The sequence below is a fragment of the Ascaphus truei genome, chromosome 6 (genome assembly GCF_040206685.1).
Source record: "Ascaphus truei isolate aAscTru1 chromosome 6, aAscTru1.hap1, whole genome shotgun sequence".
NCBI lineage: Eukaryota > Metazoa > Chordata > Amphibia > Anura > Ascaphidae > Ascaphus > Ascaphus truei.
In genome coordinates, this window is record NC_134488.1 from 124,430,216 (window position 1) to 124,457,037 (window position 26,822).

The 26,822-nt window shown below is 44.2% G+C and overlaps 2 protein-coding genes across 2 annotated transcripts in view; both read left to right on the plus strand.

Annotated features, from left to right (window-relative positions):
- The window catches only part of LOC142498156 (zonadhesin-like), a 70,998-nt gene extending 70,379 nt beyond the window's left edge, over window positions 1-619 (plus strand). The window contains exon 10 of the mRNA XM_075606665.1: window positions 411-619. Coding sequence (XP_075462780.1) covers window positions 411-619 — 209 coding nt within the window. The remainder of the gene's footprint in view (window positions 1-410) is intronic.
- Window positions 620-6,064: 5,445 nt separating this feature from the next.
- Window positions 6,065-26,164, plus strand: LOC142496570 (von Willebrand factor-like). Its single transcript, XM_075603235.1, has 6 exons — window positions 6,065-6,181; window positions 7,309-7,497; window positions 8,545-8,652; window positions 12,522-12,710; window positions 16,147-16,332; window positions 25,930-26,164. Exons 2-6 carry the CDS (start codon window positions 7,323-7,325, stop codon window positions 26,025-26,027), a joined length of 756 nt encoding a protein of 251 aa, XP_075459350.1. The 5' UTR covers window positions 6,065-6,181; window positions 7,309-7,322; the 3' UTR covers window positions 26,028-26,164.
- The last annotated feature ends 658 nt before the right edge of the window (window positions 26,165-26,822 follow it).

Sequence of the window (26,822 nt, forward strand, 5' to 3'; positions counted from 1 at the left end):
GCGTGAGTGGATACAGGAAGATACAGATTGCAAGAAGTAAACTCGGCAAGCGCCGCACGCAAAGCACACTCAGCACTTGTGTGGACACAGCCTGAGATTATACAGAAAAACGCTGTGGTGTTGCCCGTAGCGGCACTGTTCGAGGCATAAAACAAGTTTCATACATACGTGATAAGTGGTTATACCAAATTCAGCTGTCTCCTCGCTTGCTACTGCAAAGCGGGTGACAGTTAATGCGTTTTCAAAATTTGTTTTTGCGCCGCGTGATGTCGCTACGGGCGACACCACAGGCGTTTTTCTGTATAGTCGCAGCCTAAGGCAAGGAGTCTGATTCACTGAGGGGTTATCAATGATTGGTCCTGGGAAGATCTGTATGTGTTATCTATGTGATGTGTAACCTCTTCCCACAGAATGTCCACCTAACATGCATTTTGATACATGTGATACCAGTTGCCCACTGACCTGCCAGAATTACCAGTCCCCACTTACATTCTGCACCTATAACTGCAATCCGCGATGTGCCTGTGATGAGGGATACATACTGTTATGGAAGGGATCCTCTACTTGTCTGACAAAGGACCAGTGTCCTGTCAGGAAAGGTAATACTGCTTACTACTAATAGGAAAATGTAAACTGGGTCATACACAAGTATTTACACAAGTATTTCAGTCTAGACCCACAATAAGGTGACAGGTGGTACCTGTGACCCATTCAGTCTTTCTCATCTTATCTCCTCTTAAAATGAGGCCTGTATTACATTGCAAAGCAATACATCTTCATGGTTTATTCACTAAAGGGTGATAGCCTCAATGGCTCAAACATAATTAGCCATGAAATAGAATTTTTGGACAGATTGGTGACTCTCTCTGTAGCGGGTGTACCCCTAGGGTACTATAACTACGGGTGCTGCGGTTACCTGTGAGGCTAACAAGAGGCCTGAGTCTCCATCACTGGGAGCCTGAGGTATATATACACTCGTTGCAGCGCCTCCACTGATGAGGGATCCCAGCGTGGTGGGAGTGTGTCTTATCTTCCATTTATAAGTCTCACTTCCATGTGACTCTTTTAGTCCTGGCTTCTTTGATTAGGGGGAATTATTTCATTTCAGTTTAATCCGAGAATTATCCAATACCCCATAACCCTCTCCCTGTATTCTTCCTTGTTTTCAGATGTATCTGGCACATATATAGGTACCCCAGGTAATAGTATTACTGGAAGCCTTAAGAGGGAAGCTAATTATCTGATATTTGCAACACACATATCTTCCCACATTTTATATAATTACAAACGAATATTTCTGCCCATTACAAACTTATACCGGCCATTACTATGGGTTGTGTCAGACATGAATTATCTTACATAAAGTTATTTATTTATTTCTTTATAAAATATTTTACCAGGAAGTAATACATTGAGAGTTACCTGTTGTTTTCAAGTATGTCCTGGGCACAGAGTTAGGACAAATAATACATGGTTTCAAATACAGTTACATAAATGAACAGGGTATACATTATATACAAGACATTACATGCACAGTTAAAGAAAATATATATTATGGGCGAATGAAACAGTTAAAGGCAGATTAAAATGTGAGACAGCCTTAGATTTGAAAGAACTTAAACTGGTGGTGGATGTGAGAGTCTCTGGTAGGTTGTTCCAGTTTTGGGGTGCACGGTAAGAGAAGGAGGAACGGCCGGATACTTTGTTGAGCCTTGGGACCATGAACAGTCTTTTGGAGTCTGATCTTAGGTGATAAGTGCTGCATGTGGTAGGGGTGAGGAGCTTGTTCAGATAGCTGGGTAGCTTGCCCCTAAAAAGAATTTAAAGGCAAGACAGGAAAGGTGAACTTTGCGCCTAGACTCTAGTGATGACCAATCTAGTTCTTTGAGCATTTCGCAGTGATGTGTGTTGTAGTTGCATTGGAGAACAAAATGACAAATTGAATTGTAGAGGGTGTCAAGTTTGGCAAGGTGGGTTTGAGGTGCCGTGCCATATACTATGTCTCCATAGTCAATAATTGGCATTAGCATCTGCTGTGCGATACGCTTTCTGACCAGGAGACTTAGGGAGGATTTGTTCCTGTAAAGTACCCCTAATTTGGCATAGGTCTTGGTTGTCAGGGTATCAAGGTGCATTCTGAATGTTAAGTGGGAATCAAACCATAAGCCCAGGTATTTAAAACTAGTGACAGGGGTTAGGGTGGTGTTAGCGTTGGTTCTAATCTGGAGCTCAGTCGCTGGAAGATTTAAAAATTTAGTCTTGGTCCCAAATACCATTGTTACAGTCTTGTCAGTGTTTAAAAACAGTTTGTTTTGGGAGATCCAGTTTTCGAGTCTCAAAAAGTCAGACTGAAGTATGTGTTGAAGGTCAGAGAGGCTATGGCTGTGTGCATATAGGATTGTGTCATCTGCATACATGTGTATTGAGGCTTCCTTACAAGCTGTGGGAAGATCATTAATGAACACTGAGAAGAGTAGGGGCCCCAGAACAGAGCCATGCGAGACATCAAAGGTGATATCCAGGGGTTTGGAGTTAGAGCCTGAGATGGACACATGTTGGGACCTTCCTGATAGGTAGGACTGAAACCAGTTTAAAGCATGCTCTGGAGTTTGTTAAGCAGGATAGCATGATCAACTGTATCAAAAGCCTTTGCAAAATCTAGGAATACTGCACCAGTGAGTTGTCCCCGTTCCATTCCACACTGGATTTCATTGCAAACTTTTAGCAGGGTAGTTACTGTAGAGTGTTTGGGGCGAAAGCCAGATTGGAATTGGCTAGGGAAATTTGTCTTTGTATAGTAATTGCTTAATTGGGAGTGGACACATTTTTCCATGACTTTGGATAGAATTGGGAGAAGTGAGATTGGTCTGTAGTTTGAGACAGTTTTTTGGCCCCACTTTTGAAGATTGGGACAACTCTTGCAGTTTTCCAGGTCTTAGGGATATGGCCTGCAGACAGGATAGAGTTGACTATGGAAGCAATTGATATCCCCCTTAGTGATATTACTTGGTTGTTGATGGTTAGGAGGCTGGAATATGTTGTTGATAACCTTCCAGAAGGTTATGTATTTGGGTTTGATGTATTTTGGTGGAGATTGTCAGAGTAATATTGTGCTTTTGCGTGCCTTGTTTGCCTTGTGCACATGTTCCGCATGCATCTGTAGTGATTGAGTTCCATAGCAGTGCCAGTTACTTTGTTGCTTTTTCACAAGGTATCCCTGAGCTGGTAGAGTGCAATAAGGTCAGATGTAACCCATGGAAGATGGGCCCCCCTTACCCTTATTTTGCGTAGTGGAGCATGGGTATCGCAGAGTTTTAAGAACTCGGATTGGAAATAGTCGAGCGCAGAATCAGGGTCGGGAATTAAATCGATTCTGTGCCATGGTTGGTAAGGTCATACAGAAACTGTTGTGGGTTAAAGTTTTTTAATGTTCTAGTGAGGAAAACTTTAGGGCTTGAATGGGGCATTTTAATTTTCCTTACACAGTACACTATTGCATGGTCACTGAAAATGTCAGGAAGGATGCCAGAGGATTGGATTCTGCTGGAGTTTTAGGAGAGAATCCAGTCTAGCAAGGAATGGTTATGCGATTTCAGGTTTGTCCGTGTGGGTTGGAAAATGAGTTGTGAAAGGTTAAGTGGCTTGAGTTGTATCAGGATTTTATGGTTTTTAGGGTCAAGCCAGTTGAAGTTGAAATCCCCAAGAACTAGCAGCTCACTCTTCTCGTTCAGAGAGGAAATGGAGCCAAGAAACTGGGTGATATCAGCCAGGGATTGTAGAGGGGCTTTAGGGGGGCGGTAGATGCCAGCGAGCAAGATGGGCTTAGAAAAGGGGAGTCAGATTTTGCCAACTAGAATTTCAAAAGAGGGTTGGCTTGGGGGGCAATTTAACAGTGTAAATTGTAATGTTTCTACAATATAAAATAGCACCCCTCCTCCTCTCTTGGACCTATCTCTCCTAAAAATGGAGTATCCGTGAATGGCGATATTTGCATCAGGGGTTTTAGGGGTTAGCCATGTTTCTGTAAGAACGATGGCTTTGGGTTTATGCATAAGGCACCATGCCCTTAGTTTGTCCAGTTTGGGCAGCAGGCTCTGGATATTTATATGGGTGAGAGATAGCCCTTTTTGGAATTTAAAGGTGGAATTTTCAGGGGCATGGGACAGATTTGAAATGGGAGGACCTGGGTTAGGTTCAATATCACCTGCTAAAGAGAGTAATAGTATGAGCAGAAATTTGGGTAGTTGTTTGCAAGGTGTAAATTTGTGTTGTTTGCCATTAGAGTGAGCAGTGGTTGGTGTGCTGGTTTTTAGAGTTCTCCACCAACATTCCGTAGATAGTGAAAGGCTTTTGAGTAGTCCAGGGTGTATGGTGATGTTGGGTGTGGGCCAGGATGGAGGAGTTTGTAGTGGATAGAGGGAGTATCATCTCCATGAGGCCAGGAGAAAGAAAAAAGTAAAGATACATAGCAGGTTCATGATGCCAGAGGTAGGCAGTGCTGCATGGAGCTGTTGTGAGCAAAGTGAGTGTGTGCAGACTAAACAGCAGGGGTGTGCCTGTTCCTTGTCAAATGTTTTGCTGCATTGCAATGCTAGAGTCAGTTTAGGGTTTCAGTGGGCTGAGTTGGTGTGTGAGTTGTTTTTGTGCAGTCAGTTTTGGGAGAGGTTGCAGTGAAATAAGTTGTAAAGGGGTGTGGGGTTAAAATAGGCAGGTTAACAAGCATGGGATCAAAGTGTGGTCATATAAGCTCACCGTTTGTTGCCTTGAGTAAGAGTTTGCAGAAAGGATGCAGTCTCCAGTCACCTCTAGTCAAACTATAGTCTAACTATTATTGTCACTTAAAATGATCACTTTAAATGCATCACTCTTAAGATGCCAATGCAAGGGGGATATGTGTTATATACATCTAAAGCAGTCACATGACCCTCCCCACGCCCCAATAAATCAGCTTATTCCAGTTGGTCAATTAACAGCAAACAGTTAAGAGGGGGAACCCCCCCCCCCCCCCCCAAAAAAACAAAAAAAAACAACTTTTGATATTCAAACATACCAAGAGAAATCAATAGTACAAGCCAGGAGTGTAATTCTTTCAAAACAGGACTTGCATATCAGGGACATACCAAGAGAAATCATTAGTACAAGCCAGGAGTGTAATTCTTTCAAAACAGGACTTGCATATCAGGGACATACCTGTGTAGAGAATGCTATTAGATCCATGTCATATCTGCTGAGGTTATTGGTCTTGCATGAAGAAAGTAAATATATAACTATAGTCTAACTATTATTGTCACTTAAAATGATCACTTTAAATGCATCGCTCTTAAGATGCCAAAGCTACCTGTCAATGTTAATCTGTAATGATATCTAATAGAGTACCCCCTCTGTCACCTTTGCCTCTGCTGAATAGGGAATATCCCTGGAATTGTTCTAATTCCTTTTCAAGCTTGTCCCCAGCAGATACACTGGAATATTTAGTTGATTTTACTCACTATGACCAATCTCCATATTGCTTTGTGATAAGGACAAAGTGCTAATACAAAGCAAAATACCTTGATCCATTTGAGATAAGTGATGCACATTCTGAATTGAAGTTGCTCTGAACTGTGATAAAATGTAAAAAGCATTACAGCTACTGTATTTCTGCAGATTGATACAATGTAATTTGAAACGTATATACAGTACCTGTATGGTATGTTGTAGCTTAATTGTCACTGCAGTGGGATGTAACTGCCAGTCATTCCATGCAGACTGGCAATATTAAGAGAATGAATTGTAACACTCATCCTACGTATAACAGAAAAGACCCAGTGATTGGCCTAGCTTTATCAGTCAGGTAAGAACCTGTGACAAAGTTCTTTGCTTTTGGAGTTAAAATGTAGAGTACAGTACGTTTTCAGCTAATTGGTAAATACTAATGCACTGTGCCACTCCTACAGATATAAACTGTGCAGAACAATAGCTACTAAACGCTTCCGTGCTAACGGGAACGCTGATTCAATGCTTCTGAAAAACGGCATTGATAAGGATTCTTCACAGAAGAAGAATATTTTCATAAATTGAATTCAAAGAGTGGGACATAGACACAAATGCACAAAGATTTACAACACTAATTGCAAACATTTCTCCTGTTTTGCAGGTCTGCCATTCCTGACGGTGAAAGGAAAAACAACCCAACCACCAAGTAAGCATATACTGTTTAGTGAATAAGTGTATTTACACCATACCAATGCTGCAAACACTAGAATTCATGTGTCAGTGTGTAACACCCAAATCTTCAAGCATGAGCGTTCGGCTGTCCTGCAATAATTTTAGTGGAGGAGTGGGGGGCGTTGCTATTAAAGGAGGGGCGTGTCATTGGCTGGATCGGGGCTGTATCTGTGTGTCTGCATGTCTGTGTCTCTCCATTCTCTCCCTCCCCCTTTCCCTCCATCCTCCCCCTCCCATCTTCCCCCCTCCAGTCTCTCCCTTATCCTCTCCCCTCCATTCTCTCCCTCTCCTATTCTCTCCTTTCCCACCTTCCCTCTTCTCCCCCTTCTCCTTTCCCTCCTCTCTCCCCACTTCCCTCCTCTCTCTCGCCGCTTCCCTCCTCTCTCTCCCCACTTCCCTCCATCCTCCCCCTCCCCTCTTCCCCCCTCCCCTCTTCCCCCCTCCATTCTCTCCCTTACCCTCTCCCCTCCATTCTCTCCCTCCCCCATTCTCTCCTTTCCCCCCTTCCCTCCTCTCCCCCTTCTCCTTTCCCTCCTCTCCCCACTTCCCTCTTCTTTCACCCCGCTTCCCTCCTCTCTCTCCCCCCCTTCCCTCCTCTCTCTCTCCCCCTTTCCCTCTCTCCCCCTTCCCTTCTCCCCCCCTTCCCCTCCCCCTTCTCTCCTTCCACCCTTCTCTCCATTCTCTCCCCCCCTGCACCACTCTCCCCCCCTTCTCTCCTTACTTGTTACCCTGCTCTGAGCTCGAAAGTCAAATTGAACTGTATCCCCAAGCACCAAGCTTGGGAGAACGTACGTGCCTGAGCACGAGCGCGCGCTCGCCGCGTGAGTGGATACAGGAAGATACAGATTGCAAGAAGTAAACTCGGCAAGCGCCGCACACAAAGTGCACTCAACACTTGTGTGGACGCGGCCTGAGATTATACAGAAAAATGCCGTGGTGTCGCCCGTAGCGACACCGCGCGAGGCAAAAAACAAGTTTCATACACATACATGTGGTGTTGCCCGTAGTGGCAAGGAGGCTGATTCACTGAGGGGTTATGAATGATTGGTCCTGGGAAGATCTGTATGTGTTATCTATGTGATGTGTAACCTATTCCCACAGAATGTCCACCTCACATGCATTTTGCGCAATGTGATACCAGTTGCCCACTGACCTGTCAGAATTACCAGTCCCCACCTACGTTCTGCACCTATAACTGCAATCCGCGATGTGCCTGTGATGAGGGATACATACTGTTATGGAAGGGATCCTCTACTTGTCTGACAAAGGACCAGTGTCCTGTCAGCAAAGGTAATACTACGTACTACTAATAGGAAAATGTAAACTGGGTCATACACAAGTATTTACACAAGTATCAGTCTAGACCCACAATAAGGTGACAGGTGGTACCTGTGACCCATTCAGTCTTTCTCATCTTATCTCCTCTTAAAATGAGGCCTGTATTACATTGCAAAGCAATACATCTTCATGGTTTATTCACTAAAGGGTGATAGCCTCAATGGCTCAAACATAATTAGCCATGAAATAGAATTTTTGGACAGATTGGTGATTCTGTCTGTAGCGGGTGTACCCCTAGGGTACTATTAATAACGGGTGCTGCGGTTACCTGTGAGGCTAACAAGAGGCCTGAACCTCCGTCACTGGGAGCCTGAGGTATATACTTACACTCGTTGCAGCGCCTCCACTGATGAGGGATCCCAGCGTGGTGGGAGTGTCAAAAAAAGAACAAGGCGCACAACGCACATAGTGAAATACAGTATAAAATGTATGCTTTACTAAGGAAGAATAAGTTCTGCGTACATCAAAAAGTATAAAATCAGACAGTGGATAAGTGTCTGATGATCGCTGGTCTGCTGTTCTTCCCTTTACACCGGGTGATGAGCGACGACTTCAGCCATCCTTTTGTGTGGTAACCCCACTTATCCACTGTCTGATTTTATACTTTTTGATGTACGCAGAACATATTCTTCCTTAGTAAAGCATACTTTTTATACTGTATTTCACTATGTGCGTTGTGCGCCTTGTTCTTTTTTTGTTTCTCTAGTTCTGGGGGTGTCAAGCAACCTCTTGAGAAAGGCTGCAGACGCACTATCAGTGTCCTATAAGGTCAATTTATTTGTTTATTGCACTCTATATTCACTATTGTGTTTTATACCACTTATATACCACATATTAGCTGCGCACTTTTTTCTTTTGTTGTTTCACTGTGGTGGGAGTGTGTCTTATCTTCCTTTTATTCCTGGATTCTTTAATTAGGGGGAATTATTTCATTTCAGTTTAATCCGAGAAGTATCAAATACCCCATAACCCTCTCCCTGTATTCTTCCTCGTTTTCAGATGTATCTGGCACATGCATAGGTACCCCAAGTAATAGTATTACTGGAAGCCTTAAGAAAGAAGCTAATTATCTGATATTTGCAACACACATATCTTACAGAAAAAGAGGTAGCTGCCGCTCTCCAATTGTACAGGTATATTAACGTATGTAAAAAATAGGGTGCATACAGTACGGGAATGGGGTATACTTGAATACGGGGAAAGGTCACAGGTGTGGCCTAAAAGAATCCTATTTTGCACTCTCTATTAACAGATGTTAGGCTAGGAAAGATTCAATCCCTGGGGTAACCCCCATCCGCCTACAACAATGTATTAAAACAAGTTTATTAAACATTTATGCAACACTTATACAAACTTATGGACAACCACTATGTGGCTAAAAAACAAAGAAAACAGCGGGATACGGCTAATCAATATGGATAATACATAAGTAGAAACCTTGTGGCACGTATAGTGTTATGACAGTCCTAACCAGACAACCTGTAACACAAGTCTACTTTCACTTACAAACGAGCGGATAGGTCGACATGGGTAAGTCCCGCCTTCGGCCGGTCTGCATAAATAGAACGGGAGATCCCACTAGTAACCACTCCCACAACCCTGACGAAGCGCTAGAAGCGTGAAACGTACGTCGGTACGCAATTACGTCATTTCTGTGACGTCATCAGGAGGCGCAGGAGCGTGGACGCATGAGCAGTATGAGATGATCGATCTGGAAATAGCTCTGAGAGAACAGGTCGTATGCCTCTATGCAGTTACACAGCAGAAGCTGAGCACTTGATCTGGAATTGAGGCTAAGAGCTGATACTAAATATAGGACATAGAACGCACTTTTGAGCATCATCCGGTCCGCACATATGCGATAGTAGTGTCACCAGGTTATGGGTGACGCTTCTTTGCGGATGAGCGTATGCACGTGGGTTATCCGCCTTAACAAGCGAGAGGTTACATATACAGTGTGTATAAGTTGTCATCATTAGCACATAGTGCACCTTGTATTACTGATCGTGACTGCAAACCTGCTACCCTGTATATATGCCATAGTGACGTCACCAGACTGCTAATATTTCACATCTGTTGACGACTGTGTACAGCTAGCTTTTGTTACAACTTACAAACGTAACTGAGTACAGTATGATACATACGTACTAAGAGTGTACACATAAGAGGAATATCCTCCATCCCTCACTTAGATACACAAGTGTTATCAGTCTCTTATTGCTCTGGTAATTATACCATTAGTACTTAGCCGTATCCCGCTGTTTTCTTTGTTTTTTAGCCACATAGTGGTTGTCCATAAGTTTGTAAAAGTGTTGCATAAATGTTTAATAAACTTGTTTTAATACATTGATGTAGGCGTGTGGGGGTTACCCCAGGGATTGAATCTTTCCTAGCCTAACATCTGTAAATAGAGAGTGCAAAATAGGATTCTTTTAGGCCACACCTGTGACCTTTCCCCGTATTCAAACACACATATCTTCCCACATTTTATATAATTACAAACGAATATTTCTGCCCATTATAAACTTATACCGGCCATTACTATGGGTTGTGTCAGACATGAATTATCTTACATAAAGTTAATCTGTAATGAAAGAGCAGGTAACTTCTTTTACTCGACCCAGGGAGATTCATCACGCAGCTGCTATATGCTTCTGTCTCAGATATGATAGTTACGAGCCCAGAGGAGCAAAGATTCAATGCACACAAGGTGGTTGAGTTCTCATTTCTGTTTTAAAATGCTCACAGAGGAATCTTTTATACCAAAGGCAAGGACAATACATCGTGTGTCAATTTCATACATCTGTTACAAAATGAGTTCCCATGTATAGATCATACATCTAAAATGACATATACCATCTGGCCTAAATTGGTGGAAATAGGGATAAAAGGTCAATAACTACTAATGGGGTCAGAAACAAGACTAGTGGTCTTGTTTCTTATAATCTTATTTCTTATGTAATAGATATACTGGGACAGCTGGTCCAAAGCTGAAATACTTTTACCATTTGGTCTCTGAGAGAACAAAGCTCGACTATTTTAACCCATTCAGACCCGGAAAAGAACATAGCTGACAGATACAGTTTTTAACCTTACAGCCCTCCTTTTGTTCTGGAAGAACAATCCAATCGACCAGTCCCATTTATTCTTCTGCACACCACTCAGGAGAGGAAAAACTCCAAGGGAGAAACCTCCAAGAGACCATGGGAATGCAGAACCCTATCTCTTTTAGGTATCTCGTTTGATAATCAGAGATGAATATATGGGTGGTTGGCGAGTACCAAGACTATTGGTATTTCTCGCTCTCATTGTGGGAGACATATACATAATGGTTGAACTAGAAGCAGAAGCAGCCTTTTTTTGGCAAAAATAGAGCTGATTATACATCTAGTCATTTGGATTAACATATACACACAAAGTAATAAACTTGCGATTGCCATGATTCCATAAAGAATTTTCATTCCCAATGCACCTAGCCAATTTCCAAGGCCAAAGATCCAATCAAACTCTTTTGGTTCCTCTCGCATGCTAGATTGAATTTCTGCTAGAGTGTCTATATCATGGTGTATGCTTTTTGATTGGGTGTCAATATAAGCACAGCATTCTTTACCACTAATTTACAAACCCCTCCTTGTGCTGACAACAGATTATCTAGTGCCATACAATTTTGCAATACTGTTGCTCTAATTTGTTGCTATTTGCTACTGAGCCTTAAAATAGCGTCTTTAGTATCGTAAAAAATGGCATCTATATTGACTACAGGCAGTCCTCGGCTATCCAACACAATGCGTTACTCAAAATGGCGTTGTAAAGCGAAACGTTGTAAAGCGAAACATGTTTTCCCATAGGGACACTGTTTAAAGGAAAGGATCTGTTCCTGAAGGCATTTTTAACACTAAAATACACCAAATATTTTATGCAGGCAATAAGATATGCAGCACACACATAAATTATATAGTGTATATACTGTATTATATATGTAATATAACATAATAAATAATATATTATATAGTATAATATCATATTATATAGTATAATATTATATATATACGCTCTTACGACGCTTTGCAACGTTGTTTATGTGAATGTATATATATATACACATACACAACATTGCAAAGCGTCGTAAGAGCGTTGGATAAGCCATTTTGGCGTTGTAAAAATGAATATAGGTATGCATTGCAAAGCGTTGGATAAGCCATTCGTTGTAAAGCGAAGCGTTGTAAAACGAGGACTAAGAAATCTCATTTTGCATATAAATCATACATTCCTAAAAGGGTATTAGACATAATATATAATATATAATATATGTATATAACATATTATACAAATAACATACTGTAACATGGGAAGAAGTGCATAAGACATAAAAGTACAGTAACATTTAGGAAAAGGAGTCCCTGCTTTGAAGAGCTTACAATCTAATTGGCAGGAAGAAAGTACAGAGACAGTAGGAGGGCATTCTGCTAAGTGCGTCTCTTCTTTCCTTAATATTACTGTTGCTATTTCTTTATTATTTGTGATATTAGCAGTAAATTAGTATTTTATAGATATATATACACAGTATATAATATACAGTAAATATACAGTATATAATTTTAATAATGTAAAATTGTTTAAAAAAAACCAAACCCTCAAATACACACATCTATACTGTATATATTCGGTTGCAGTCAACAGCAGCAGATTTTGCACTTTGGATCTTCCGATTCCATATTTTCATACTTGGGTGCTGTTTTTTGCCCCAATATAGGACTAGTTATACAGCAGAGAAACTGATAAATGATTCTTCATGGATATGAATGAGGCCTGTGTGCCACATTCTGTCTCCTCTGCTTACCATCACCTTAAATCTAGAGGATACTGAGTTTTACTCCAACATATTGGAGTCTAATCCATCACTGAGGGGTTATGAATGATTGGTCCTGGGAAGATCTGTATGTGTTATTTATGTGATGTGTAACCTCTTCCCACAGTATGTCCACCTCACATGCATTTTGATACATGTGATACCAGTTGCCCAATAACCTGTCAGAATTACCGTTTCCCACCTATGGTCTGCCCTTTGAACTGCAATCCGCGATGTGCCTGTGATGAGGGATACATACTGTCATGGAAGGGATCCTCTACTTGTGTGAAAAAGGACCAGTGTCCTATCAACAAAGGTAATACTACTTACTACTAATAGGAAAATGTAAACTGGGTCATACACAAATATTTATACAAGTATTTCAGTCTAGACCCACACTAAGGTGACAGGTTGTACCTGTGACCCATTCAGTCTTTCTCATCTTATCTCCTTCTCTTCAAGTGAGGCCTGCATTACATTGCAAAGCAATACATCTTCATGGTTTATTCACTAAAGGGTGATAGCCTCAATGGCTCAAACATAATTAGCCATGAAATAGAATTGTTGTTCAAAATCAAAACTGGTTTCCAGTCTTTTGTTAAAGGTGAAAGAAAGAATCTCCCATTACCTTTAATTAAAAAAAAAATTGTCTTTAAATAATTTCTACTAGAGATTTTTTAATCTGTCCCAGTTCTGGTCACAACATTGTGTGTTTTTGTTTTTTATTTAGCAGTTTTGCAAGGTGTATTTCTAAGCTTTACAAGGCTAAAGAAAAAACAATCAGCTTTATAAGAGGGAGAGAGTTATTTCCAGTGCCTCTCTCCACGTGTTGTATATATGGGGACTCTCTTTTGCATCCGAAAACGGATTTGGCCGGTTTCAATCCGCGTGGGTTCATCAAAAACTGGCATTGGATAAAATCCTTGGATGGATTTGTAGAATACAATCTGTGGATTTAGCAATACATTGGCGTCTTTTCAGTGTATTGGTAATATTAATAAAAAAAAATCAACAAAACGTGAAACGCCCTTTTTGCCATTTATCCGCGGAAATCTGCGGACCAAAGGAACCGGACGATCCGCTGCTGATCCAAATTCACCAAAACAATTTGCCCATCTCTACTCATTGCATTCATTGTCATTAAATGTATGTACATGTTTATCTATATAGTGCCATTAATATATACAGGTAAACCCCGTTATAGCGCGACCCGTTATAACGCGAAATCGGTTATAACGCAGTTTTCACGTGGCTCCCGTTTTTTTTTGGGGGGTGGGCATAAATTGGGACAAAACTTCCCCCCCCCTTCTCACAGTATCCCCCCCTGCTCACAGCCCCCCCTTGCTCAAAGTACACCTCAGCTCACAAAGTATCCCCCCAGCTTACAATACCCCCCCTCTCTCACAGTATCCCCCCCTGCTCACAGCCCCCCCTTGCTCAAAGCACACACACCAGCTCACAAAATACCCCCCCTGCTCAAACAGTAACCCCCCTCCCTACTCACTGTAATCCCCTTCTCAAATCCACTTCTTCTCGCCGGCTTCATACAGTTCCTTTGCGTCCTGCTTTGCGAGTGAATCGTCCACACTGTATGTGGTCTCTCCCGGCAGTTGACAAAGACACCAGAGAGCGTGAAGCCAGAATCTCGATCAGACACCCTTCACGTGCGCGTGCCCCGTGCGCATGCGCAGTGTGTGCGGCTCGTGAGATGTGGATGTGGGTTGCCTGTCTCTCCCTGAAGGGACTTGCCCCCCACGATCCAGCAAGCATCCTCTGCTGAACTCCATACCAGGACCATGGCAAAGGCCCTTATCGCCTCTCGCAGCTCTGCAGCTGGCAGTTCTCACGCCAAGGGCTAGTATACAGACCCCTGTCAGCACGCACTGTTCCATCAGATTTGGCCAGCTTGAATTGCTCTCATTCACAAAATGGGACCAGCAGGTGTGGCCATGTTTGCAGTCCGTCCTCTCGAGCTATTTGTGTAGCACAATGCCTTAAGCTTTGTGTGGTTGCCGCTGCCCCACCGGCTCTGGGAATGCTGGGAGAGTTCTCAGCTTTCCCTCCGGCGGACGCGGTAGCACTTAAGCGGCGGCCATTTTTTTTACATTTATTTTTTGCGGCGGCCATTTTGTTTTTTCGCGACCCCGTAACTAATGCGGTGGTCTCGGGTGGACCCCGAGGACCACGTTATAACGGGGTTTACCTGTATAGCACTTCACAGTATTAATACAAGTGACACTCATATAAATAACATATTATACAAATAACAGAACATGGGAAGAAGTGCATAAGACATAAAAGTACAGTAACATTTAGGAAAAGGAGTCCCTGCTTTGAAGAGCTTACATTCTAATTGGCAGGAAGAAAGTACAGAGACAGTAGGAGGGCGTGATATTAGCAGTAAATAAGTATTATATATATTTTTATTTATTTATTGCTGTGGATGTTTTTTTTTACCCACCATAACTTAACTAAGTATATATATATATATATCACATGCTCACATACCGTTTATATACAGTATATAATGTTAATAATGTAAAACCCTCAAATAAACACATCTATATATATATTCGGTTTGATTTACTAATATTCACAACACAGCCCGTTTAATAATCTGCCTTGTGTTCTCACTACATTCATTATCATTAAATGTCAGCTGTTATGTTCACATGTACCAGTGTGCACGTGTGAGAAAGGGGTTCCAAACAGCCAATCCCCCAGTTGTCTGGGGGAAGTTTGCCCCAGCAGATAGAATAATACCTGGTGGGGTATCTGTAAGCTGTTACTTGTCATGTTAATGTTAAGGAAAGCCATGCTGTTATTATTACCACCCAAGTCATGGACATTCCATGGTGAAACCACAAGAAACGGAACTAAAATTGCTCTCTTAAAAAAATAATATTAACTCCTTGGTTGCTGTACGGCCCACTCACTTTAATCCTTGCACGGCTATATCGTGATATCTACAAATACATGTGATTGCATGTACTTGTCTATTTGTAAAATTGATACCTCTGCACTATTTACAGCAGAACATGCCTTGGCCTGTAGGTGCTAACGCTAAACCCCCTCTAAGTAAATAGCTCACTATGATGGAATACCACAGGGTGTATTTACTAAAGACTGGCAAAGCCAGGGCAGAAAACACCATATTTATTACAGAAAATGAATACTATTAACAGCATTGTTTCCTTTAATAAATCCAGTGTAATATTTGTGGTAACAGCCGGGATAATTGAGTAAATAACCCCCTACATTGCTGGAGAGGTCTGTAACATATTTTGGCCCATGTTGCTAAGTGGTGCTATTCCATAATATACCTTCAAAGTTATTTACTAAAGTTTCCCAGGTTCAAAACTGGGAGAAAATCTGTGCAAAATAATTATTTATCACTGGAAAAACTATCATTACTTTCAGTGGGATTCATTTTCCTTGATAAATATGGCTCTGTTTCCATTGTCTTTGCCCTATTTTTGCAGCTAGGAGACTTTAGTATATAGACCCTCTTCTGTTGAAGGAAGCAACTTACCTTCCAATCAAGTGAATGGACCAATAAGGTGTCTTGTGGCACAGGAGGGGACAGTCCCTTATGGAATCGCACAGCTTAGTAACTACAGTATAGCCCTTACTGTACTACAGGCCCCTGGAGGGCATGGGAAGACTTTCCGATAGATAAATTCTCTGTATCGTGTTTCCAATGAGTGAATTTATAGTGTGTCTAACATTTCCTTGTTATTAACACCTAACAGGTTGTCCATACAACATGCACTATGACACGTGTGGGACCGGTTGCCCTTTGACTTGTGATAATTACAGACAACCCCTAATTTGTACCAAAGACTGCAAAACTGGATGCTTCTGTAATGACGGATTTGTTCAGCTTAGTAACGGTTCCTCTATTTGTGTGGAAAAGAACCAGTGTCCTGTTTGCAAAGGTAATATACAAAATACTGTTGCATGTTTGTATTATTTAGATGGTATCATGGTCCTTAAAGTTCATAAGAAGGGATTTATAGGTGAACATATTAGAGGTGTTGATGCGGAGCAGGGTCCATGCAGCCTTTCAAGGTTACAAATATACACACGTTACTCTGTATATGCTGTGCATGTATGGTGTCAGGATGTAGTGTCAGGGATCAATTCCACTGTGCTGGTATTCACCATACAGTATGTAAGAGCTCAGTGCACAAATAGTGTTTTAGACATGTAGCCATGTCCCCCTTGCCCACCCCCCCTTACCTCCGATGCAGGCGCCGGGAAGGGGGAGACTGTGACGGCTGTCAGGGGCATTTCAGGGCGGTGTGTGCAAGGAGAGGTAGCTCCGTCGCTCCGAGGGCCGCCGTGACAAATAGGGCACGCATGCACAGAAGGGTCCCGGCGGCGATAAGGAGCTCGCGCATTCACAGAGGCTACACAGTTGCGGTGGCCATTAGATACAAGCTCTGCATGGGAACTACAAGCCCCATAGTGCTTTGGGGCATAGGGTAAAAGGCACAGCTCAGCCAATTGAGGATACATGTTTGCGCGCTTGGAGCCACGTTAGTCAGTTGGAGCCAGGACAGAGAAGGGGAAGGTAGGGTCTGAGTGTCAGTGCCACTCAGACTAGACCAGAGAATCCCCTTAGGTCCCAGATAGGCCCCAATCATGTGTAGCTTGTGGCTGCTTCAGGGAAGGCCCTTAGATAGGGACACTTCCCCATTTTACTGTAGTGTCAGGGACACAGTGAAGACGCCGTGCAGTGATTGTGGTCTGGGACCAGACCACCGCAGTGTTATGAAAGACTCTTAAAGGAGAAACCCATCTATCGAAGTCCACCCAACGCAGAGGCTGACGCCATCGCGGAGGCCCACGTCAGTGGATCGGGCGGATCCTTGTTGCTAAGTCGACCGCACCGAGTACTGGAGTACTTGGCAGGTAACTAAACAAAGTGCACCAACAGTTCACGGGAAAGCGCTACTCCCTACACTTTTGGGTGGGCTGGACATTGGGAAAGGGAATCAGAGTGTTGGTGCCTACCACCCGATGTACTTTTGGACACTCACTGGTGGTTCTGGCCGGGGTGTTCACTATACTGTGTGGTAGTGTTATCTTATATGTGCTGTCAGTAAAGGTTGTTATTATATACCGTGTGGGTTTACTATTGGTTCCTGTGATGGGCTCCTCCCACTACGCTGGGATCCCTCGCAGGTGGAGGCGCTGCACCGTGACGATAATTATACCACCCCAGGCTCGCCGTGGTGGAGGCGTGGGCACTCTGTGAGCCAACAGGTAACGGAAGCACCGGTTGTCTCTCTAGTTATTGGGAAAGAGAGCTACATTTGGAGGCGCTGCTGACATGTTAGACCTGGGGTGCCCAACCTAAGCCAAAAAGCAATCTGACCAAATTAGGGACCATGTCTCTATCGTCACCCCAGAGTGTCCACGGGTGGGCCCTATGATGCCACACATCGCCTCGCCACATGGTCACCATTAGTCCAGTCCCAGTATCCCTGCCCCTGCCCAGCTTGAAAAGCACACTGAGACAGATACCAGGGTTCACAAAAGAACGTATTGTGGATGCTAAATGGGAAACAGATGTCCAGTGGAATATGCTCCTTGTTGATTGTTGCTGTAATATTCCAGTGGACAATGACCACAGTTCCTGCAGCTTCCTGAAGCCCCACCCAGTGGAAGTCCACTTATCTACCCTAGACTGAGCACAAGAACAGAGGCCGCTAGAGCTGCCCCAAGAGTAGAGGAGCATTAGGCGGCCACAGTCATCTCTTCCCCAGTAAGCCCTAGCTGGAGTGAAGCTGGCAGCTGCCGGTCCAGACAAAGCCACTACAGTGCCCATGGTCCAGGGGAAGCTCAAAGAATCGTGGAGGCCTTACAACAACTGACGGAGAAAACAGGTCAGTTGGCCCAAGTCCAACCCTACCGCAAGTTAAAAGCGTTCTTTGGTGTGCGGCCCACTCCACTAGGAGAAGAGGCATTCGAGGAATGGCATGACCTAGCGGTGCAAGCACTTCCCGCATGGACGTACATGGACACAGTCAAGAAACAGAGACTCATTGAGTGCCAAAGGCCTCCTGCCGCCAACATGGTACGGTTTTACCGCGATTGTCCCCTGGAAGCCAATGTTCAAGCTCTACTCCTGGCTCTACTCAAAGCGTATAGTGTCCCAGGCGACAACATCTCTCTAATGGCTTGGTTCCATGGCCTTACCCAAACAGAAGGGGAGGATGTGTCGGACTTCTTTCGATGGCTTCAGTTGGCCCTATGGACCCTAGTGAAGAAGAAGATTGTCCAAAAGTTCGACGCCAACAAGTTAAGGACCCATCAATTCCTGCTCAGAGTGTTGCCCATGCACCCAGTCATCATCCGAATCAGCTGTGTCCTTTCCCTGGAGCATCCTCTCCCATTCGAGGAACTTATGGATAGAGTGGAAGCTCAAGAGACCCTCTTGTGGGTGCATCTTCCCAGAACATCTCATGACTCTGCCAAAGGAGAGAGACACGCATCTTCCTCCAAAGGAGACAACCATGTAGGGAACAAAAGAGGCGTCTGTCCCAAAGCTCAAGGAGGCGGAAAACGCTGAAGATGACCCTCCTCCCAAAGCACATGCGATGAGTGTTGCAAAATATCAGCACAAGATGGATATGGAAACCTGTTCAATCATACCACAGGATTGACCGAGATTCCACCAGGGGAGTGAGGATCATGTATGCAGTGTGCTGCTTTCCCAGCCAAGACGAGGCCGATCATCTCTTCGCTCTAGAGTACACCAGAGGAAGATGCCAACCACAGCTACAAGCTAGTGCCCAAAGTACGAGAATGGAAGGCCTCACTACCGAGGAAGATCAAGGTGTTTATCCAAAACATCTCACCTTATATTAATCGGCTTTGCTGGACACCGGGTCCCAAGTGGCCATTGTGTATCGCCCTTTCTACGATCAACATCTTAAACACCTGCCCTTGCAGTCGGCGGACAAGAGGAAGTTGTGGGGACTCAGCAATGAGGACTACCCCAGCGACGGTGTGGTGACGGTTCGGCTGTAAATACCACAGCTGAACACTGGTGAACTGACCTAGACCCGAAAACGTAATGGAGCTCCGCTCCGTCTTAGGATTCTGCAGTTACTGTCGTCGCTTTGTGGAGGGATATTCGAGCAAAGCAATGGTCCTCAACAACCTTTTCAAGATTTATCCCGAAGATACAGGGTGGAAAGCCACTTTTGCGCGACTGCCGTTCGACAAGTGGACGGTCGCCTGTGAAAAGGCATTCATAGGCCTAAAGAAAAGCTTAACGAATGCACTCGTTCTTGCTTACGCCGATCCCAATCAGCCCTACATCCTTCATATGGATGTGAGTTTTGCCAGCCTAGGTGCGGTCTTGTACCAAAAGTACTCGGAGGGCCTCCGGTCCATAGCCTATGTCAGACGCTGATAGACCACCAGCTAGCAGAATTATCCCTTCCACAAGTTGGAATTCCTCGCTCTCAAGTGGGAAATTGTGGACAATCTGTATGATTGTGACTCAATGATTATCTGTATTGAGTCACTTTCGAAGTCAATCCGTTGGCCTACTTATTGACATCTGCCAAACTGGACGCCACCGGTCACAGATGGCTGGCGGCTCTCTCGAACTACCAATTTACGCTGAAGTACAAACCCGGGCCCCTGAAGATCAGAGCTGATGCTCTATCCAGAAGACCGGGACTGGATACCACCCTGGACGATGACCTCTAGGAAGAAATCCCTTGACCAGGGATGTGGGCTTTGTTCTCGACTGCAGCCATCGTGGAAGATAAACTGGCCTTCTCAGAACTGAGGGTCGCAGATTCATTGAGATGTCAATCAAAGGCTATCCCTGCGGCCTATTGCCACCCAGAGGGAATGAATATCACCCCAGACAAAATCATCGCCTGAAAGATCTGGTGTAGTACCAGATACAAGATCCCGTGGCTGAAGCTATCTGCCAGGACATCCAGCAAAACAAGCCCCCCCGATGAAACGTGCTCCCAGCAACACGGCCACCCTATTAATGCTGGAAATTGACAAATTCGAAATCGACAAGGGTTTACTCTATCGGGTGGTTCCATACCATAACCACCCAGATAGAAGGCAACAGTTTCTAACCAGGAACCTACAGCATATGGTTCTTTGATTGCTACATAATGACCATGGACATCTTGGAGTGGACAAGACCTTCGGCTTAATACGTTCTTCTGGCCTTGGATGAGAGTCAGTAGAACACCATTGCTGCCGATGCTCATGGTGCATCCAACGCAAGACACTCCCTTCCAGTTCTGCTCCAATGGCTCATCTGAAGAGATTGGGTCCCCTGGACTCGTATCATGGACTTTCTATGTATCGAGCCAGATGCCAATGGCTTCGGCAACGTGTCAGTAATCACAGACCATCACACTCATTATGCCCAAGCTTTCCCCACGAAAGACCAGAAGGCCATCATGGTGGCAAAGATTCTGTGGGAGCGGTACTTTATACATTGGGTAGGCAGTAATCGTCTACATTCGGATCAACGCCGGGATTTTGAAAGTAACCTCATCTGGGAGTTGCTGAAATTGCTAAATATCCCTAAGCCCTTACCATCCCGAGGGAGATGCTCTGCCGGACCCTCCTCGACATGCTCGGCACCCTAAAAGGTTCACCGAAGAATGAGTGGAGAAAGCACGGGGAGTCCTTGGTGCATGCCTAAACTGCACCCGCCATGAGTCTATGGGAGACACTCCCTACTTTCTAATGTCCGGGCGAGAAGCACGGCTTCCAGAAGATATATCTCTGAGGGTATCTAACGACGGGGTACACAACAGTAAGCACTTCAAGTACGTACAGCGGCTCTAAGCCTGCAAAGAGCCTACCAAATAGCAGAGAATGCATCAGCTCATCTGAACGCTTGTAACAAACGGCGTTATAACCATAAGGTCCGTCATCAGGAAATTTGTCCTGGAGATGCTGTTCTCTTCCGCAAACTTGGGATCCCTGGCAAACACAAGCTGGGCGACCATTGGCTAGATGGAGTATTCGAAGTAAAATCGCAGATGCCGGGCCTCCCGGTCTACCGTATAAGAGACACGGATGGCAGGGTAAACGTCTGGCACCGAAATCATCTCCTGCCTATTCTGCATGTCAGGGATGACGATCTTGAAATTGAGACTACACCATTGGCCGGTGAGAGCTCATAAATAGTAACAGAGACATCCGAGCATCCTATGGAAGGGCCCTCTAGTAGTACAGACCAGTCACTGGGCCTGAAGGAGCCTTGGTTAATGGCCAAGGCAGCATACACATACTCTGGTGGCTCCAATGAGCCATCTTTTGGACCCTAGGAGTCCTTGTTTTGTACCCGTTAGAAACATGTCAGACTGTTACACCCCTTATGCCTGAGTCCCAAGCTTATGATTATTACTCCCCAGAGGGAATTGACGAAGAAGAGCTTCCCAGAAGCCAAAGAGTGAGACACCCTCCCAACCGGGTAACCTATGATTCGTTAGGGGCTACCCACTATGAAGCTCAGCAGTGGTCTCCTAGCAAAATTAAATCTGTTATTGTAATGTTCACAGAAATTAACACTCTTATATAAAGCCATTGCAATGCGTTAAGTTTTTACTTATACTTTTACTTATATACATGTCATGCATTTTTATTATATAAATGTTGTGTTGATGGTTATGTCGTTCCCAAGCAGGGTCGTTGGTTCTTTCACCAGGGGGAGAGTATAGCCTGGCTCTCTCTGGTACCCTGCTCATCACCTTACCTTTCCATAGCCATCGGAGGCTGGGGAGAGTGCGGGGGGGTCCGCAGTAGCAAGCGCAAGTGGCAGCCATTAGGAGTATAGAACAGCAGGGGAACAACAAGTGCCAGCAGCCTCAGAGGCTGCAGACCACATGTTGCCAGGCAGCCAATAGGACTGAGAGATGCATGGCAGTTAGAACTCTGACAGTTGGATTTCTGACAGTTAGAGGGACTGGCAGTTAGGAGAGTTAGGCAGTTGGATCCAGGACAGAGAAAGGGAAGGTAGGGTCTGGGTGTCAGTGGCAACCAGACTAGGGCAGATTAGACCCACTCACCAAATCAGATTGTGACTGCTACAGGGAAACCCCTAGCTAGGGACATTTCCCCTGTAGCTGTATACAGTTAGTTACAGGGCCAGTGGAGATGCCATGCAGCGATTTGCAGACTGTGGTCTGGGACCGAACCACCACTGTACTATCATAGACTATCAAAGGTGAAACCCTCCCACCCCACGCAGAGGTGGAGGCTTCGCTGACATCGATGTCGCTAGATCAGTGGATCCCTTTTGCTTTTCGGCCATACCAAGGTGCTGGCGCACTGGGGAAAGTACCTCGCAATGTGCACCAACTATCACTTTCAGTTACTGTGGGCAGTACTGTCTCCCACATTGGGTAGGTTGGCTCCAGTGGACACCAGTGAGGTTGTGTGCCCAGGGGTACCTCAGTACTTTGGGGAAATCCCATCAGGGGTGAACACTACGGTTGGAGGGCATGGTGGGGTTACGGCCGTTCGAGGCCTATATTTTTTGTGGGTTAGTAATATACATAGTTTTACCTGTGTTCAGTAAACTGTTATTAAATACAAGTGTATGTGATTTTATTGCATTGGGTCCTAGGAAGGGGTTATCCGGCACTGTCAGGATCCCTCACAGTGGAAGCACTGTCATTAGACAAATCAGGTACACCCGGGCTCTCAGTTCAGGCCTCCTGTAAGCCACAGGTAAAGTACCACACACTCTGTAGCCGCCACATTTCCCATGGGTGGGGAGGAAACAGAGCAACATACTGTACATAACTAAGATTGGCTTTCCTTCCAGGTTTGTCATATCTGGGATAATAAGGAGTAGAGGGTTTTGTCACCCATACACTTGACACATCAACACTGGGTTTTCCTTACTTCTTACAGAATGTGTTGGTGATCACAGAGTTTATAATGAGTGTGGTTCTGCCTGTCCCATCACTTGTATTAATCACCTTAATCCACACCCACCCCCCCCCCCCCCCCCCACCCACATGTGAAGCACTCTGTGTCCCGGGGTTGTTTCTGATCTAAAGAAGAACATACGTAACATCAGTACAATTAATGTCTTGTTTTTCAACTGCAAATTACATAGTACCGACTTAAAAGAAAACCAAATGTACTAAAACATAGATTTCAAAGAGTTTAGTCTAATAAATTAATATATATATATACACATAGTTGAGTCAAATAGTTGTAACGGATTTTCTGACCTGGCCTGACCCACCCAATCTCATATTGGCCCCTGTGGTCTAACCAGTCCCCTTTACAGTGTGATGTCTGGTGGTGCACCTGTTGGCAACAGGACTCCTGAGTCTCCCGCATGATGGTGTGTGGGGATTGCCAACCCAGACAGGCAGCTGAGGTAGTGTGCTGAGTACTACCTAGATCCAGTGCAGCACCTCCACCTCATCAGGATCCCGGCGTCCGCTTGGGGATGATTCTGATGAGGAACTCCTCTGTGGTGCCCCTCTCTGTGTAATGACTCCACACTTACACACGAGAGTGTCGTTAATCAGGAACATCTTTATTAGTATGGTGGGCCAGCTGCCCTCCACAATGGGGTGTATTTAGCTCTCCATTGTTCACCGTACTTCCCTTTGAAAGGTATTGTCCTCCTTAATTAGGGATTCCCTATCCCCGCAGGGATATCTATTCTGTGCCAGGTCCCTGGTCACAGTTTCATTATTCAGCCGCTTATAATGTAATCACTCTTCAGTCCTTCCAGTGCTGGGAAGATCCTACTACATAATCCTCCAACCACTTAGCAACAACTAATCACTATCCTAACTTTTGATCAGTGCTGTGACTTATGTATCCTCTGGGGGCTGGCACAACTCTGACATCACTAACCATGGAGTCAGAGCCTGTGACCACTCCCATCCATACATAGGGCACCTCACCAGGGTGTGAGGGCAAACCTCCATGATTACTGCTGGCATGCCCATAACTTACCAGGCCTTACTGTCAGCAGGAGAGATGACAGCAACCATTTTACAGCATGGTTACATAGTCAATAAGTCCATTCAGGGCAAAAGTCAGATAAAGTAATGTAGGGGGAAGGTTGGTGGTTCCTCTTCGAATATTATTTCCCAACTCCTTGCATAATGAAGATCACAATAACTTAGAACTGCACACAGCACAGCTTCTCATGGTGTAGTATCTTCAATGAATATATCAGGTTTAAAATAAGTATATGCACTCATAATGGGATTTCTTTCTTCACAAGCACATCTAAGATGGCCCACTGCTTCCAATTGTAGGCTGTGGCTGACTCATGTTCGTGTTAATACTCCACAGTGCACCACCGCGCTGAATCTCCTCTCTATTCACCGACACTTCACCAGTACTTACTGTATGAGGACCGCTGAATGACGTCACATTTGGCCGCACGGAAGAGAACCGCTTCAGCTCCTATCCGCCCTTTGCATTTCATGAAATTTGTCTCACATTTCCATTACCCAATTCCCCCCCAAACAATACAGGCAATCCTTTTAGTAATCTATAACCTAATAACCTAAGGGATAATCCTGCTATTTAGGGGTACCAGGTAGCCATGCCTGTTTCTCCTGAGAATTGAGACGAGTCTCCCAAAGCACTAGGGCAGATCAGAGCTGAAATCTGCTCCAGGACTGGTAAATGGAAGAGGAGACCTGGTGAAAGGGAGCACCATGAGTGTACTTGTACAGGCACCAACGTGGGTCAGTCCAATGGTGGATTTATGTTGGAAAGTGTTTCCTCAGATACTGTATCTGTCTGGAAAAGATCCAGTCCCTAAAAAATATGTACAGTATATAATATTGTTATAACTGCATTATAAGTTACCAAAGACACACACTTTATTCTTACACCATGTACCTTATATGAAGTATAATACAGATGTAGTCACACTTACTGTTTTCGGTGCAGCAATCATGTGTGGTCACCGGAACGCACCACAGTCACACACTATCCCCAAAAAGTAAGTGGCCCGTGAGGATTAACTCTGCGGTGTCCCTGCTCGCGAATGGGACCCGCCGCGTTAATCCTCCCGGTTCATCAGTTACCAATATTAACTTTCTAGATGATCTGTGCAGCCGTCTCTGTCTCTGTGTACCATGTATGCAATGTATGTTAGTGCTGTGCATATAGAGTATCAGACGTTGTTGCATCTGTGCTGTCACTGCACGTGCATTTCAGTGTACTTTACAATTAGTATTATGTCCGAGCATTGCCATTGCATCTATGTTTTGTGAATGAATGGCAGGATATAGTGCAATATTTACCACTCCATAAGACACCTTGCATGCTAGAAGACACCTTATGGCCCCTTTCATGTGAATGGGTGATAAAGGCCAGTCCATAGTAATAGAGTAGCATTGCTTAGTAAATACAGCCTATAATGTATATCTGTATTGGGGAGGGAGATATCCTACATTTGCCTGTGGTATATATGTTATGTTAGTGACAGGTATTCAGCTTTCTAACTTCCTAATCTCTGTTTTCCTTTTTTCTGGTAGAGTTAGGATGTGAAGGAAAGCACAGAGAGTATAAGAAGTGTGGCAGCGCCTGTCCTAAAAACTGTGCCAATAGCAACAGGCCTCCAGCTTGCATTTAGATCTGTGTTCCAGGCTGTTTCTGCAAGGATACCTACCTATCTAACAGCAACGGTGATTGTATCCCTGAAAAAGACTGCTAATTTTCTTATGGGCATCTGTATGGATGTCATGAGACATACTGTACTAACTGGAAATAAATAAAAACAGCTTTGAATAAATACAATATATGTTCGTTTTTTTTAAATCATAAATTCCATACTTATTCCTTCCTCTTCTGGGTTTCTTTCTTGCTCCTGTTTAGTTAATGAAGACACATTGGGGTTTTCTATTATGCAACACAATATAATATGCTTTAAAGGTGCAATTCCACGTAGTGCTCAGGGGGAAGAACCAGGATATCCCCGCCTTCTTCTTCAGCAGGGAATGTTACAGCCACATCTCCCTGCAGGGGCTCAGGGACCTGCTATAGGTGGAGAATACTCTGCAGAGCATTCTCCCACTCCTCAAACAGAGGCCCAGAGAGGGGGAATATGAGTTCTAACATAGTGATCTGCTCAATAAACTGCCCTAAACTCGACTCTGCTCGTACTGTCAAAATGTAACAGCAGCCAAAGAAACTGCCGCTCACTACAGAGGAAAATAAATGAAGAATACAAGGTGTGAGAGGTCTTCTAGCATCTAAAGGGGATTTATGATAGAAAAAGAGAAAAAGGTCGATTCAAGCTCTAGGAAAGGCAATGTCGATGGACAAATGTAGTCCAATGAGGTAGCATAGAAATATACTGGGTAAAGTCTATAGAGGAATAAGTGCAGATATACTGATCCAGCCACCAGTATTAGAACACTTACCGGAG

Coding starts and splice junctions, on each gene's coding strand:
- LOC142496570 (XM_075603235.1), top strand. CDS start 7,323: ATGCATTTTGCGCAATGTGATACCAGTTGCCCACTGACCTGTCAGAAT. Junction 8,653..12,521: donor CATATCTTACAGAAAAAGAG/GTAGCTGCCGCT, acceptor CTCTTCCCACAG/TATGTCCACCTCACATGCAT. Junction 16,333..25,929: donor CCAGTGTCCTGTTTGCAAAG/GTAATATACAAA, acceptor TTTTTCTGGTAG/AGTTAGGATGTGAAGGAAAG.